The 16,761-nt window shown below is 30.6% G+C and overlaps 1 protein-coding gene and 1 pseudogene across 1 annotated transcript; both read left to right on the top strand.

The window, feature by feature from the left end:
* The first annotated feature begins 4,994 nt into the window (after positions 1-4,994).
* Positions 4,995-12,495, top strand: LOC100793760 (peroxisomal biogenesis factor 6). The gene is made up of 15 exons (XM_014772958.3): positions 4,995-5,495; positions 7,190-7,308; positions 7,402-7,490; positions 7,575-7,610; positions 7,915-8,008; positions 8,355-8,474; positions 8,934-8,998; positions 9,337-9,833; positions 9,914-9,980; positions 10,063-10,649; positions 11,067-11,202; positions 11,280-11,348; positions 11,461-11,583; positions 11,678-11,806; positions 12,213-12,495. Exons 1-15 carry the CDS (start codon positions 5,278-5,280, stop codon positions 12,324-12,326), a joined length of 2,463 nt encoding a protein of 820 aa, XP_014628444.1. The 5' UTR covers positions 4,995-5,277; the 3' UTR covers positions 12,327-12,495.
* Positions 12,444-16,761, top strand: LOC102670449 (F-box protein At5g52880-like; annotated as a pseudogene).

Below are 16,761 nucleotides of genomic sequence, written 5' to 3'. Positions count from 1 at the left end.
AAGGAATATTTATAGATTCTTTTTAGTCATTCACTCCCCTTTTCCACATCAGTATCACATTCTCTATGCAAATTCTTGTCTAAACATTTCGATTTGTTGGTTACACGCAATGCCACTGCTACTAGTGAAAGCCGAAAGGTAATTCACATCTACTATATACTAACTATCCCGTCACTCTCAAACTTTCTCAATCAAAAATTAAAGATTTAAATATATTTTTGTTTCTATAATTTAACATTTTTTCTTTTTCGTTCAGGTAATTATTTTTTATTTTAATTCTTATAAAATATTTTTTTTACAAAAACAAAAATAAATAAAAAATTATCTTATGGGGTCTAAGTCAAAATTAAACAAACTCATAAAGTAAACACAAAGAAGATATTACTTGTTATAGCCTAAGAGATCGAGCCATAGTTTATGCTAAACCAATGGGTAAACATTCTCTCTGGCATTTTAAAATGGGATCTTAATAAGTTATTTTATACATTTAATCATTTTTTTCATTTTCCGTTTTTTCCCACGTCCCTGTTGGTAAGTTATTGAAATTAATGTCTTTGTTAAGTTCCTAGGTGATAGGTCATTGTTTAAGGGAGTAAACTTTTCCAGTGATGATGACAGAAGAGCAATAACATACTTAAGAAATTACTTCGATGCTCAATCTAGTCAAGGTACAAAAAGTGCTAATACTTCAAAAATGGATTGAATTCAATCAATTTTGAAGGAGAAAAAAATATCTTAATTAATTAATTAAATTTTCTAAATTCAACATCTAATTTAAAATTTGAATAAAATTCAATCTAATATAAAGTAATTTGAATTATAATGATTTTGTATTTTACTCCTACTTTTATTTTTAAGTAAAGTATTAATTGAATGACACAAATATGCAATAAAACATAATATTTCCTGATCCCAAAATAACAAGAGCAAGAAAAAATAATAAATAAATAAATAATAATTTTATAAAATTAACCTTATATCATCATTAACTCATTTATAAATTTTGTTATTTATCATTAATATTATAAGAGATATAAATAGAAATATCAATTATTTTGGAATAAATTTATTTCTCTTACACAACAATTACAATAGAATGGAGGAGTATAAATCATTTAAAATATCAAATGTCTCGCCTCAGTCTACATGTAAAAAAAATTATCCCAACCCAAACAACCAATTAAAAAGGCTAGAGTGAGCTCTAAAATTGTCGGCCTGAAAAAATCGAACAAAAAAAATAATTTACTTGCATTTGAATAAGTTTAACTGTGGTGCAATGTGAGTGTAAACTTTTTATATTATTAAAAATTAGAAAAAAATTATATAATATTTAAAATGTTATTATAAAATTAATTGATCATTTATAATTGGATGAAAATATTAAATATGTTTAAATTAATAGATTATTTTAATTTTAAATTCTTTGAATAAAATACATTTTTTTTTTCTAATATTGACTAATTTGTGAAAATAAAAAAAAATAAAAATGTGCATATGTTGAATCATGTACACAGTTAATTTTGGTATCATAAAAAAGTTAATTTTCATAAAAAAGTGAGTTATACGTTAAATTACGCATAAATTTATATCAAATTATCAATAGCATTGTTCATAGTACCAGATTTTTTTCAAAAAAAGGTACATGATTTTCTTTCAGATTGAAATTTTTATATTTAAATGATCGGAAATGAAACAACAATTTCCATGTATTTGTTAGGTCAATTATTAAAATCATTCGTCGTTGACTTATTAAATTGCTATAAAAAAAATCATTGACGTTTTGGGAGGTTTAGCCTTTGGGTGTGCCCACTCTAAGGAAAACATATTTTGATATTGATGAAGAAATATCAGACCAGAAATTTCACGTAAATTGCTGAGGAAATTCCTCCTCAATTACATGATATGAAAACCAACGTAGCGGTTTTTAGAAATGTCAGTTAAATAAAAAATAAAAAAGGTAGTGAGAAAACTCTATTATATATGTAATAATATGTTTAAAGTAAGTCCAAATATGAAATATGTCACATTCACACACAAAGTTATAGACATGGTAGAGTGTGTCTAAACATAAAAATATTCCCTTATTGGAAAAGGGAATATAAGATTGCTTAATGCAATTGCCACTTGGTAACTTCTTATGCGGGCTTGGAGGAGAGTCATGCGTACACATTGAAATTTACAAAAGGAACAATTGAATATTCAAGAAACTCACCATAAATGGATTGCATTTTGGTCAAGTCGTCTCAATCTAAAGTTGGAGAAACTAATAAGAATTTTATAATTAATAAAATAAATAAATAAATCAGAATAACAAGTAAAATTAAATTTGATAATCTTTCTGTTTTATTTTATAATCTTCTTCCTATTTTATTTTATTTTTTCCTAAATTGCATTGAAATTGAAAATATAATTTAAATTTCAAAATAATATATTTTGTTGGTGTAAAATTATACAGTATTTTGTTTTAAATAATAACTTTATTAATGCAAATAAAACACGTTGATTTTAAGCAATCGTAAGATTTTATTGCCGTTGAATTTATAATTTTAATTTTTAAAATACAATTTTAATTATGATTGATAAATATTACTGTAATATTAATATTCAATGTATTTATAAAAGAAACACATATTCAGTTTATACAATATATCAAAAGTTTAAAATTAAAATCAAACTATAGTTATAATTAATAATTTTCAAAATGAAAAATTATAAATAAAAATTTAAAATTAAGAAAAAAAAAATCCTTAATGCGAAGTCGCATACTATTTAAGGTGTAGAGTGTTTTAGTTTTAACTTTTTTCTTTTTATCCGTTTTTGCATCTCATGTACTTCATAAAATTAAATTTTTATGAAAAGCTTTCGACTTACTTGCAACATTAATACAAAACATGAATATTATATATAAACAAAATAATTTTAAAGAAACTTTTATTTCAATTTATTGTCATTATACTTAATTTATTTAAATTAAGTGTTTTTGTTTCAATAATTTAAATTATCTATTCTTTGATAATGTTGCGTGTACGTTATTAAACTTTTTCTTATCATAAAAAGAAAATATTACTAATATAATTTATAAAATATTTTTGAAATATTTTTATATTGGTAAAAATTTATTATAAAGAATAAGATTTTATAGGTTTTAAATGTTATTTAAGAAATTTCACTCATTATCTTTGATTTAGCAAAAAAATCTGGAAAAAGATTAGAAAAAAACCCAGAAAGAACATCAAATTTAAGTTTACTTGACATTCAGATTTATTTATTTATTTTATTATTTAGAAAATTGTTATTAGTTGTGCCTAAAAATAATGTATTGAGTTTGTGTCTACTAAGAGTTTCTTCTTCTATAGTGACTTATAATATATATGTTTTGGTTTCGAGAATTTGTGAGGAAGAAAACAAAGGGAAGTGAAATAGGATGAAAAATATTTAATTTTTATTATTTGTTTGAAAGTAAAAGTAAGAATAGAAGAATTTATTTTGATACATATTATAATTATATTGTTTTTTAGTGTGGTAATTAGTAAATAAATATTAACCAATTTATGAATTTTCATTTATTTTATAATTAAGATACATATTTTACTTTTGTATGTTAAAAAAAAATCTACTATCATACACAAATTATTATTATGTTACTAAAAGAGTTAATAGTATCATTTTATATTAATACTAAATAAAAGTGAAAATAATTTTCAACTAAAATATGTTAAACAAAATTTAATAATATAAATAAATTTATTTTTAAAATAATATAATATAGTAATTATGTAAATTTAATGGATAAATTTTAAATTATGATGATATATTAAAAAATAAAAAACTGTCAAATCAAATCTCAAAAGATTTATTTAATTTAATTTAATTCAGATTTAGTGTTATATTAAAATTGAACTAAATCAAACTAATTTTTTTTTATATTTAGTTAGGATGATTTTTTATTTAAAAATTAAACTAAATTACACCACAAATACTTACATGTTAGTATCACTTTCTTGGGTTGATAATGATCCAATTGATTATTAAATAAGATCAAACAAAATAAAAACAACTTGCATATGTTTATAGTTTTTTTAAGCATATATTTATAGTTGATAGTTGATCTATGTATTCTTTTGTTATCTTTTATTTTATTTGAAATTTGTTTGCAATATTGAAGTACGAATAACATAGTCTATAATAGTCTATATACAGTGGATATATAGAGCTATGGGACAAGCAACACAGACAGACATATTTGGATGGACGGATAACATTCCCATCAATTCCAATCTTCATTTTTTTATTACAATTTAATTTATTTACTTAAATATAAAATATAATTTATATATTAAAAGATATTTGATTTGAATGAATTTTAATCACAATGTATATTTAAAAATATTTCGTTAATATAAATTTCAATTATATAAAAACAAATATTTATCTTATTGAGCTATAATACCAGTTAAAAATATTTTTGTAATTCATATAAAAAGAAATTTAAAAAATTTAAAATCCATCAAACCAAAACAAATTAAATTGAAAAAAATATATTTTAAATTGTGAAATACATAGGATAAATGTTTATTTTATATAGATTATTTTTTTAAATATATAAATTATAATATTATATTATGTTTTTGATTCATAATAAATAATTTTTTAATATGAAAATATAATTTAAATATATGATAAATAATTTATATTATGATATAAGATTTAATTTTAAATATGAATAACTTTTTTAAAAAAATATAAAATTCAGACAGTAGGAAAGTAGTAATCCCCGCCACCGCCTCAAATTCAACCGAGTCTTGTTTGTCGGCTAATAACTAACAGTTTCAAAATCCTATTTTTTTTTTATGAAATCTAAATATAAAAAAATGTTGTTTTTTTATATAATCTCATTTTTTTTTCAATTTGAATGAGAAGATTTAATCTTAAAAACGAAATCAAATATGATAAAAAATAACTTGCATATATTTATAGTTGATAGTTGATCCCGATCAAAGCAACTTTATTTGGAGTTTGTTCGAAGCAGCAGCAGCAGCAGCAAGCATATATTGAAGTACGACTAACACCGTCTATATATAGAGAGAGCTATGGGACAAGTAACACGGACACGGAGACATAATTCTTCACACAAACGTTGTCTTGGGACACCTTGTGCAATGTGCATAAATATCCCATTTCTCTTATTCACCTGATTTCTATGAACTTCAATAATAATTCTGATACCCTTTGACGTAAATAGATCAACAGCGTGCCAAAGGAGCAAGCTTTTGTGTGATGGAGCAGAAACACGTGTTGTTTTCAGCATTGAGTGTTGGGGTTGGGCTGGGTGTGGGACTTGGATTGAGCACAGGACAAGCTGTTCAAAAATGGGTTGTCGGGAGTTGTGAGTCTGATGAGATTTCTGGGGAGCAAATTGTGTTGGAGCTCAACAACAGAGTCATTGATGGGAAGAACAGCAAAGTCACATTTGATGACTTTCCATATTACTTAAGGTAATTTATTTATAGTTTCATTCATTATCATTGTTTCCATTTTAAAATGAATTCTAGTGTATTTGCATTTCTTATTAAATAATCCTGAAGGGTCAAAGTGTTTTCAAGACTTAAACCAATTTCATCTTCATGTTAGACTTGTGAATTTCATGGCAATTTGCTGTGAATCTCACAGTAAATGTGTTATTTTCTGGCTTCAGTATATGGTTCACCTCTCATCTCTTTTCTCAGATTGTTTGTTGTTGACTTTACCTCACCTCTGCTACTTTGTCAACCTCAGTCTTTCTTTGATATTCTGTTGACAGTTCTGCTTTGGTTTTCAATGTAAAGTTATTTTGGATATTTATTGGGTAAGAAACAGATGAGAAGATGCAAGGTGATGCCACTATCCTCACAAGTGTGTTAGGACTGTAAATATATACAAAAGAATGAATGAGTCTAGAAATTTATTTGTTGCGATTGAAATTTGTGTTTCCTAATAAAATGACACTTTGGTTGAATACCAGGTCGTGTGCTATGACACTTTTTTCCCTAGTAGGTTATGGCTTAGGTTAAGCATATCCATCCCAGATACCAGCTTCGACCTCTTATTAGAAGATGCAAACTTTTCTAGTTGTGCTTTTCTATACTTTTTTTTTTAGTTTTCAGTTAGTACTTCCTTTCATGGAATCTATAAAATGTGATCAGAATAACCCTGGACATTGAAAGTCATAATATAAGTCATACTAGCTGACATGCACGGGAAATTTTTTTTGCATAGTCCAAGACTTTTGCATCTGAGGGTCCAGATTCTGTTCAAAGTTCTACACTTAAACTCAAGGCTCAATTCAATTTCTCTGGAGTTATAAGATTAACTTGGTGGTTGAAGGGAGAAGGGGGAAGGAGAGGTCATGGGTTCGAACTAACAAAAAACTAACAACTAAAATTTGCCTATATATCTATAAACAGTTCAATTTCTCTGCTGCATTTAATGTTTTAATTGGCTGGGTGCAATGCTCTTGGAATATGTGATTTCCTCCACCGAGATCATACTTTTGTTCTAAGAAAGAAGTTACCATTAATGAAGAATGTTGGTTAGATGGGTATTTAGGTAGAAGCTATAGGTTCAAATCACGGCAAAACCAACTTAATGTACCCAAAAAATGTCACGTTGTCTCATAGTCTTCTCAAAAGTTCCTGATAATTAGATACCTTTGCCATTTTTATATTTAGCATGCCACGCCGCCTTTATCATAGATGAGATAATTATGTTTTACTGCTCTTATATGGTCTAGTTCACAGGTAAGTAAGTCGCTATATACCAACTTTTAAGGATTTCCTAGGTATAAAATTATGATAAATAATTATTAACTACTGAAAAATAAAATAAAAATATTTTTATGTTTGATGGTGCATCTTGGATTCTATTGAACTCAAACTCTGGCTTCTTGATTTTTAGTCTTATTGGTTCTAACAATTGTACCCTACACTCGATCAATCACCTTGTTCTGGGTAAAAAATAAGCTTAACAACACTGTAGTTTCCTGAAGTCTTCAGCATGGATCTCTATATTTGGATCTGAAATCCTGTTACATGTGGATTCAATCTAGCCGTGCAGGAATTTTATGCGAATAACTGTTTTCCTGATTTGTCATGATAAACTCACCCCTGATTGTACCACGTCTTATGTTCCTGTATAATGATTTAAATGACAGTGAAAGAATCCGATTTGTGTTAACAAGTACTGGATATGTTTATTTAAAACAAGACTTTTCCAAGCACTTGAGGAACCTTCGTCCAGCAAGCAGAGCTATTTTGCTTTCTGGACCTGCAGGTATATTACTTGCAAGTTCTGTCTTACCATCCAAAAGTTATTTTGGTTTTCAAATCCATATAATTGACATTAATTGCATGTTGAATTTTGAAGAACCTTATCAGCAAAATCTTGCCCGAGCTTTAGCACATTACTTTGAATCGAAGTTACTGTTGCTAGACATTACTGACTTCTCGTTGGAGGTAGTTATTTACATCTTATCACTTTGGTCTGCTTTGATTTAATGACATATATAATCATAACTTGTCATGTATTCCTTTGTACAGATGCAGAGGAAATATGGATGTCCCAGAAAAGAACCAGTAAGTTTTGTCCGCTCCATATTTTGCTTCTGTTTGAAGATACTTCACTATTTACCCCGTATTAATCTATTTTTGCACTTTGTTGTTCCCTGAATATATTTTTTAAATTTATTTATTGAATTTGGGATGATTGTGACCATTCCTTTGGTGAACTGCATTTTACTGTGTTATTTTTAACATCCCTGAACCGAAGTGCTCCTTTATGAGGTCCCTTAATTTAATATTTACTTTTGAAAAGACCAGTGCAACATTTAATTGTTGACTTGTAGTTTGATTTTTCTAACTCATTTACTTATGTTAATAGAGTTTTCAAAGGTCCATATCTGAGGTGACATTGGAGCGAGTGTCTGGTCTGTTTGGTTCCTTGTCAGTCCTTCCTTCAACAGGCAGAACTAGAGGTACTGGAGGACGTTGCACTTAAGCTTTTTGGAAAAGTTATTCTTATTTTATGATTACTTGTTATGAAGTTTAGTTTAGTCACCATGAGTTCAAAGTAATGAATGATTTGAAAATGACCAAGTTTAGTTTAGTTTCACTTTTGATGTCAATATCTCAGTAAGTGATGAATCATAATCATGGCCTTATGAAAGGTCACGAGTATCTATCATCTATGTCTTCTCTCATGTTATTGAATTAGCATCAGTTGATTATATCTTCTATTTCTTGTAACCTTTACCTAGATATTGCCTACTTGACATATATAATTATTGTTTCGTTGTATCTTGAATGGTAATTTCTATGCAGGTACACTACATCGTCAGAGTAGTGGAATTGAAAATTCCAGCAATCCTCCAAAGCTCCGTAGGAATGCCTCTACTGCATGTGATACAATTAGCACTCCCCAATATGGTCCTTCAGATCCAGGTTATACTTGAAAGGAAAATTTTGTTAGTTATTATTAACACTTATTTTCCATAAATTTCTCTTTATGAGATAACTTTATTAACATTTAGAACTTTAAATTACCTTGTTTTGCTGGTTTTTGGGTCTGCTGTCCTTCCCATTGTTTGGTTTTATCATATTTCTTTTAATTCTGTACTGTAGTATGCTATATGTGCTTCCTTACAATATAATGCTTTAATTTGTAAATAACTGTTACTTTATACTTTGTAGCTAGATCTATTTGGTAGGATTCTCTTAGCAGTTTTATACTAGTGACATGAACCAATCCCAAAAGTCAAAATGCTTGACATCAATGCTTGTGCTAAATCCATTACATTTCAGTCAGATAAATACTTTATGCTTCATTTCATTGCTGCTTATGCATGAGATTACATTGTTCTTCAGCAATATTATGCTTATTGTTTAAGTTCATGTTTTCAGCTCCTTTGAAGTGCACAAGCGGCTTCTGTTTTGATGAAAAGCTCTTCGTGCAGTCACTTTATAAGGTGACTTCATCATTAAAAGCTTAGTTTTAAAGCTCAAATTTCTATTGCATCAAAGAATAATATTAGTTCAATTGACAAGATTTCAGTAAGATGAAATTATGAATAATGAGTAATGAATTTGTACATAGCTGTCTTCACCTCAGAAATTGGCTCCCAAATCCTCCTTTTCATATGCCCTTGGTCATTTACTTTTTAGGACTTTTATTATGTCCATTCTGTGTAAGCATAATATCTCTTCAATTTTATGTGTTGAGAATAAATATTAATTAATCTTACAGTGTCAGGATATATATGTCATAAATACAGTTCTAACAAGCAGACTTATGTAACTTTTACAGGTCTTGGTTTCTCTCTCAGAAACCAGTTCTGTTATTTTATATATCAAGGATGTTGAGAAGCTCTTTGTTCGATCAACAAGGCTACACAATTTGTTCCAAAAGTTAATTAAGAAACTTTCAGGATCAGTGTTAATACTCGGTTCCCAGATCTTTGATTCTGAAGATGATTGTGCAGAAATTGATGAAAAGCTTACTATGTTATTCCCTTACAACATTGACATCAAACCACCTCAAGATGAGACCCATCTTGCAAGCTGGAGAACCAAACTGAAAAAAGACATGGAAACTAGTCTGTTTCAAGATAGCAGGAACCATATTGCTGAAGTACTTGCAGCAAATGACGTTGATTGTGATGACTTGGAAAAAGTAAGCAATGCTGACACTATGCTACTCAGTAATTGCATTGAAGAGATTGTGGCGTCTGCAATTTCTCACCACCTGATGGAGACTAAACATCCAGAATACCGAAATAGAAAACTAGTTATATCACACAAGAGGTAAATATCTCAGCAAATTTCTGTTTAGGCTATTCATTAAGAGAAAAAGTTTTCTACTTACTAATATTGGATGTGGGCAGTTTGTCCCATGTATTGAATCTTTTCCAGGAAAGTGAAAGTAATCCGGAGAATAAAGATTCAAACAAGGTTAGAAAAAAATGATTATACAATGCTTACTGTACTAAATTGACAAAATTTTTATTCATTGATTTGTTTACTGTATTGTTAGGAGGATGCTCTTGCAACAAAGAAAGATGGTGACAATGAGTTTGAGAAGCATATGAGAGAAGAGGTTGTGCCTGCAAATGAGATAGGGGTTACATTTGAAGATATTGGTGCATTGGATGATATTAAAGAATTACTTCAAGATGTGGTCATGCTTCCCCTCAGAAGACCAGACTTATTCAAAGGTGGACTTCTGAAGCCTTATAAAGGAATATTGCTTTTCGGGCCTCCTGGTACAGGAAAAACAATGCTTGCAAAGGCAATTGCAAATGAAGCTGGAGCAAGCTTCATCAATGTCTCAATCTCTAAAATCACTTCAAAATGGTTTGGAGAAGATGAAAAGAATGTCCGAGCTCTGTTTTCATTAGCAGCAAAAGTTGCTCCAACTATTATTTTTATTGATGAAGTTGATAGCATGCTTGGGAAGCGGACTAAATATGGGGAACATGAGGCAATGAGAAAGATTAAAAATGAATTCATGGCCCACTGGGATGGGCTATTGACAGAACCCAATGAACGAATTCTGGTTCTTGCCGCAACCAACAGGCCATTTGACCTTGATGAAGCAATCATAAGACGGTTTGAGCGCAGGTAAGACCACACTTTTGTCTTATGGTTGGCAGGATCTTCTGTTGATTACTTGCTTCTGTTCAACAGTTATATTTTCTTTATTAGAACAACCACAATCATTATTTTCATCAGCTGTGGTGAATAGTTTGGTGCTCATAAGAAAGCAAGAAAATGTGAAACTAAGATTTCATTAAATTGTTTTTTGACAAACAAGTCCAAAATTTAAACTTTCCTTTTGAAAGGTCCCCTAATGTGTTTAAATTGCTTACTAGATTTTTTTGGGGTACATAATTGCTCACTAGATTGAGTTTACCTGATGTCTTCCTTGGATAAATAAATCTTAGCCATATCAATGCACAGTTTGGTTTCCAGATAGGTTGCAAGCTATTGTTTTTAAGATTTTTGAATGATATCTCTGTTAATTGCGATGTTGAGCAGGATCATGGTTGGTCTTCCATCTGCTGAGAACAGGGAAATGATCTTGAAAACTATCCTAGCTAAGGAAAAATATGAAAATATAGACTTTAAAGAGCTTTCAACCATGACAGAAGGATATACTGGAAGTGATCTTAAGGTTCACCTTGTTGGTTATTCTAATTCCTTACTTCTAGTTTGTGGTGATGATCTATTGACATTAATTTCTGTAAACAGAATTTGTGCACAGCTGCTGCTTATAGACCTGTTAGAGAGGTACTTCAACAGGACAGGTTGAAGGAAAAGGTAGTTACTTACCTAATCACTTAAAATATTGTGAACCATAAACTGATCTCTATCTAATGCAAAATTATTAGTTTCTGTATTGCTATGTAATAACCATTATGTCTTATTTCAGGAAAAGAAGAAAGCGGAGGTAGAAGTTCAAAGATCAGAAGATGCTTCTGATGCTAAAGGAGATAAAGATGAAGTGACTACTTTAAGGTGTTTAAACGTAGAAGACATTAGACACTGTAGTCAGGTATGTTGGATGGAAAACTGTTCACTTCAATGATTATAGTGTACTTCATTTCAGTGTCAAAGATAGCTAACTAAACCATTTTGTCTTATTTCAGGAAAAGAAGAAAACGGAGGCAGAAGTTCAAAGCTCACAAAATGCTTCTGATGCAAAAGGTGATAAAGATGACCAAGTGATGACTTTGAGGCCTTTAAACATGGAAGACATGAGACTGGCAAAGAGTCAGGTATGTGGGATGGAGAACTATTTGCTTCAACGATTGTAATGTACTTTTTGGTGTCAAAGATAGCTAACTTGTTTAATATTGAGGGATTCTAAAACATGATTCAAGGAAATTCAAGAACAGATATCTGGCATTTGGGTAAATGACATTGAGTTGAGGATATTAATATAGTAGAAGTTAGCAGTTATATCAGATATGAGCAATAAAACATTCACCTTGAGTAATTTTATAAATTTCAAATAACCCCCCATTCCATTCTTCAATGAACATTGCACCTTCCTCTCGTCTATCACTTACCCGGTTCCTATGTAGGAAAAAATTTACTTATTATCCAGGGTTCAAGATGGCAACACATATTCCAAAAGTTAATTTATGGCATAGAAATTGATAAATGTATTTGTAAATGCAGGTGGCTGCAAGTTTTGCTGCAGAAGGATCAATAATGAGTGAGCTGAAGGAGTGGAATGAATTGTTTGGAGAAGGAGGTTCAAGGAAGAAGCAGCAGCTTACTTATTTCCTTTAAATTGTGGAAAGCTGCAAACCAGGCAAGGAATCCTTCAGATCAATGTATGAGGTGTTGCACATATCACAAGTTAAGAGATTATTTATTCATCCTTGAAGTGGTATCTGGGTCCTAAGAATGTGTAGATGTATGTATGAACAATTTACCACAACATGTAGAATTTTGTCCATTGATTGTATAGCTGCAATGCCTTTAAATATCTTTAAGGTCAACGCTAAAAAAGGGAAATGGTGAAAGGATTATCAGTGACTAGTGTCCATCGATTTTTGGACATAGTAGTAATTTTTATATAACTAAAACTAATATTTCAATATATTTTAACCACCATGAACGTAGATCAACTGATCTCGGATTCGGATTCAAATCCTACCTATGCAGTTGAGTTAAATATTTGAAGGAAGAACTTTCCATTTATAGTGGTGCTATTCGGCTCAATCAGGATTAATATTTTGAGAAATAATAAACATATTTTATCCTATTATAGATTATAATATGAAAATTCATAAATCATAATGCTGAATAGCAGCGTCCCGTATAAATAAACGAGGGTTGTACTTGTATCTCCCAAATCCGTTCCAATGATGTTTGTGAATGCATATGAATATGATTTAGATGGATTAAGAAAACAGAGTGTTGAACTGAACTGAATTGAGAAGATGACAAGCCCATTAGAGAGTCTCTACTGAAAACCTACAGATACCCAATTGCGTGCAGAGAGCTAAGCTTTATTCTGAGGGAAGCTTTTCATCAATTTCCCAAAAACTTGCAATCCATCGTCTTCCAAGACACCCTCTCCGCCTTCCGTCTTCTCCCTCAGTATGTATGCTATTGCTTTTCATCCTCTATTTTTCTTTTTGTCATTATCGATTTGTTTCGTTAATCAAATTCACGATTTTGTAATTTTAAATCACAATCTAATAATTTGGAATTGTGATAACTGTTGTCATGTATGGTTATTATTGTTCGACCAGCAGTTGTTTGAAGATGCCTGAATGGTTTCGATCATCTTACAACTTATTACCTATGAAACACTGACATAGACACGGACACGTGGACACCTGTAATGTCCAAAATATAGAACATAGTACGGGTGTCGTGTCGGTGTCGAACACTGACACGGACGCGTGTAGGATACCGGACACTCCAACGTGCTTCATAGCTTATTACCTTTTGTTTTGCTTCTGAAAGTGTCAATGGCTAGTGTCATGTTTTCTGTGAGCTGAAACCTTTTTGAATGGTCACAAGCCTCGATGCAGATCACTGAACTACTTCCTATTGAAGTTAAAACTTTTTTAGTCCTACTGAAGCATTGCGACGCAAACTATGTTTTAAACCTATTCTTCTCTAAACATATGAAAACACTGTGGGGGAAATTAAAATGAATTAGTGGATAAGCTAGTTTTCTCTGACATTAACCAATGCAATGAAATTGCTATTTATCACCCAATGTGGGAAGTATAAGCTGGCTGGTAAACTGTAAAAAGTATCAAATTGTTAATTACAACCATATATCCTGCTTTTCACTTGAATTAGAATCAGAATTGAAAGCTATATTGGAGAATTTTCATTTACCAATCGAAGAACTATTTTTTTGAGTATTGCTTTCATACGGTAGCAGTCATTGGTTCAAATCAATAGTAGTTAAAGTATAGTTAGAACTTATTAGATACCATTGACTCTGGTATCTAATAAGTTTTTCTACTCATCTTTTTTATTTTTTTTCTATCTTTTTGTACTATGATATTGGCCTTGTTTGTATAAATCAATTTTAATATGAAATTATTAATTATGCATCTACCTGCCGTCTTCAGGACCACTTTGCCTAATTATTTTTTTTCAATTCTCTCTAAATTTAGAATACAGACTCAGAGTGCTGTTTCTGCAGTCCACTCCCTCCTTCAGAGTGTAGAAGCAGCACTACCAAAGCAAAAAAAGAATGTGGCTGTAACAAAATTTAAGCATGCAATGGTTGTTCATAAGAGGCGCTGTAAAGCTCACTAGGTAGAGAAAGGTCAGACTATATAAAATATAACAATAAGAAATGGCTTTAAGTTATATTAATGAAGGCAAACTACTCATGTTTAAGTAGTTTCTTGTTCCTGTATTGCAGGTTCATTGCAATTGCCACAAGATATTCTTGCGCACATTTTCAGTTTTCTTGAAATGAAATCTTTAGTCTCAATGGGGCTAGTCTGCTGGTAATGCTTTCCTTCTTTTATGTATACACTGCATCAACTGATTATTTTAGCCCACATCTCGCTTCTTGAGGATGTGAAATACAAGCACCAATTATATATTTTTCTACATTTGACTGTTCATTAAATTTGTCATGAATATTGTTAAATATCTTTATCAATACAAATTCCCTCGTGACTCATGGACATTGCATATTTAGGTCATGGAATATAGCTGCAAATGATAACCATCTGTGGGAGAAGCAGTATGTTGCACTGTACGGCAATCGTGCTAAACCAAAGCCTGCGAAACTGATTGAAGGCAAGAACGATGGGCTTTTGCTGGAACCCGTAGATACTAGAATCATTACTGACTGGAAAGAATCTGTTAAAGGAGCATACACTTGTAAGCTGAATGTTGAGGAAATGTAGTTTAACTTTGTTTCTCTTTTCACATCCAATGTGTTCAGTCAACTAATAGGATAAAAATATACTATAGTGAGACTGGGAAACTATTATGTACAAGAATCATCTTTTACTTTGACATTAGGTTCCTAGCAGTGTGTAAGTCAATATATAGAGGTTATAATGGCTAACCATTACATTAATTGGGTATCTGATTTGTATTGTGATGCTACAAGTTAGCATTTTTCAATAATTATGTTTTCATTTTCCGAAGCACATGCATGCATACTTTCACATTCAATTTTTCTCTTCCCTGTCTTAATTAGTTGATTTTGACATAGGAGCATTAGCCAGGATATTAACAACCAACCGGGGATATTGTGGACACTACAAATCAGTAGTTTGGCTAAATAACGCAAAATGCCCTAATGCACACTTTGGAATATCAGAAATTCAGGATATCAGGCCTGTAACAGCATTCCAGGTATGTTCTGTATTGTATTTAGCCACTTTGTATCAGGTTTGGTGATTCATCATAGTATTTTTTTTTCTTTTTATATTGTGTCTGGATCCTCTGAGAGTAGAGAAAGAGATAGATAAGGGAAGAAATATTTTTTACAGAAAAAAATAACAGGAGGACGAGTCCTCTTCACAAGGGATCACTTTCTTCACAACTGAAGAAAATCAGCTCTCACTTATTCTCAAGAAGTGCCTCCTTACATTTCACTTATATAACAACCACTGAATCCTGGAGCAGTCTAACTCCAACTGTTAGGATTGAAAATAACCCAAATTATCTTAAAATTAATTCGAGACTTTGGCTTGTTAATTAGCTCAATGAATTTGGTTCTTGAATTAAATAAGTTGAATTGAATCAAAGTAAATTTGATTCTTTTCATCTAAAAAACTAGACATACACAAGGCATATCTAGTTTCGAACATAAGTTTGCATAAATTGTTCATCAGTATTATTTTTTATGAGTAGTAATGCTTTTTAGGGATCCCTGGTAAATTGTCCTGTTGCCAGAAACTAGTTTACTCTTCTCTCAAATTTGTTCGAGTACGTACTTGGGAATATTGACAATCCATTTGTTTAGTTATTCGAAAATCAAAGCCTACTTTTATTTATTCTAGATTGTGTTTATGTTTTTCTTCAACTATCTTTCAAAAATAATTTATTGAAGTTAAATGAACTATATAGTTACGACTAACTGTGTAGTCTTCCTAATTTCTGGTTGTGGAATATGTTCTAGATCTTCCTCAGACAGTGACAGTGATTCGGAAGGAGGACCAGTTTCTAGATTATGGGCATATCCCAAGCATATAAGAAAATAACAGGGGACAGCTTTTGCATTGAATCCATTCATAATTCACAAATGAGTAAAAAAGCTCCTAACAACGTTCGCCGGGTTCATATTAATCGAGAAGCAAGTTTTGTGGCCCTTTTCATAACCAAAAACAAAAGCTGATTGCAACCCCTCACACATTTCTATTCATTTGCATGCACAATATATTTATTATATATATACTTGGGCTTGATCTGCAATATATCTAGGGGTTGAAAAATAATTTCTTTAAAAAAGAGAGGTACTTTAGAATACCTCATTTGTGAGTATGAATGATGATGATGATGATGTTGTTGTTGTTGGTTGGTTGGTTGAAGCAAAGGGACTGTCATGTCTCGAACCTGGGACCAATAATGGTGTTACAATGAGCAAACCATTACACCAGGCAGTAAACAGACAATAACATGGAAATATTTAATGTATAAAACGTATACTGACTGCCATAATGTATTTCTACGGGACGATGATTGCCATTTATTTCTGGTAGCAATACGATCAAGCTGATTGCAA

Source organism: Glycine max, chromosome 20 (assembly GCF_000004515.6).
Source record: "Glycine max cultivar Williams 82 chromosome 20, Glycine_max_v4.0, whole genome shotgun sequence".
Lineage (NCBI taxonomy): Eukaryota > Viridiplantae > Streptophyta > Magnoliopsida > Fabales > Fabaceae > Glycine > Glycine max.
Note: the sequence above shows the minus strand (reverse complement) of the source record. Positions and strands in the feature narration are given on the sequence as shown.

Excerpts from the sequence above, each read along its gene's own strand:
- LOC100793760 (XM_014772958.3), top strand. The coding sequence starts at position 5,278 with ATGGAGCAGAAACACGTGTTGTTTTCAGCATTGAGTGTTGGGGTTGGG. Across the intron at positions 11,203-11,279 it reads ATACTGGAAGTGATCTTAAG|AATTTGTGCACAGCTGCTGC; the intron begins GTTCACCTTGTT and ends TTCTGTAAACAG. Across the intron at positions 11,584-11,677 it reads ACATTAGACACTGTAGTCAG|GAAAAGAAGAAAACGGAGGC; the intron begins GTATGTTGGATG and ends GTCTTATTTCAG.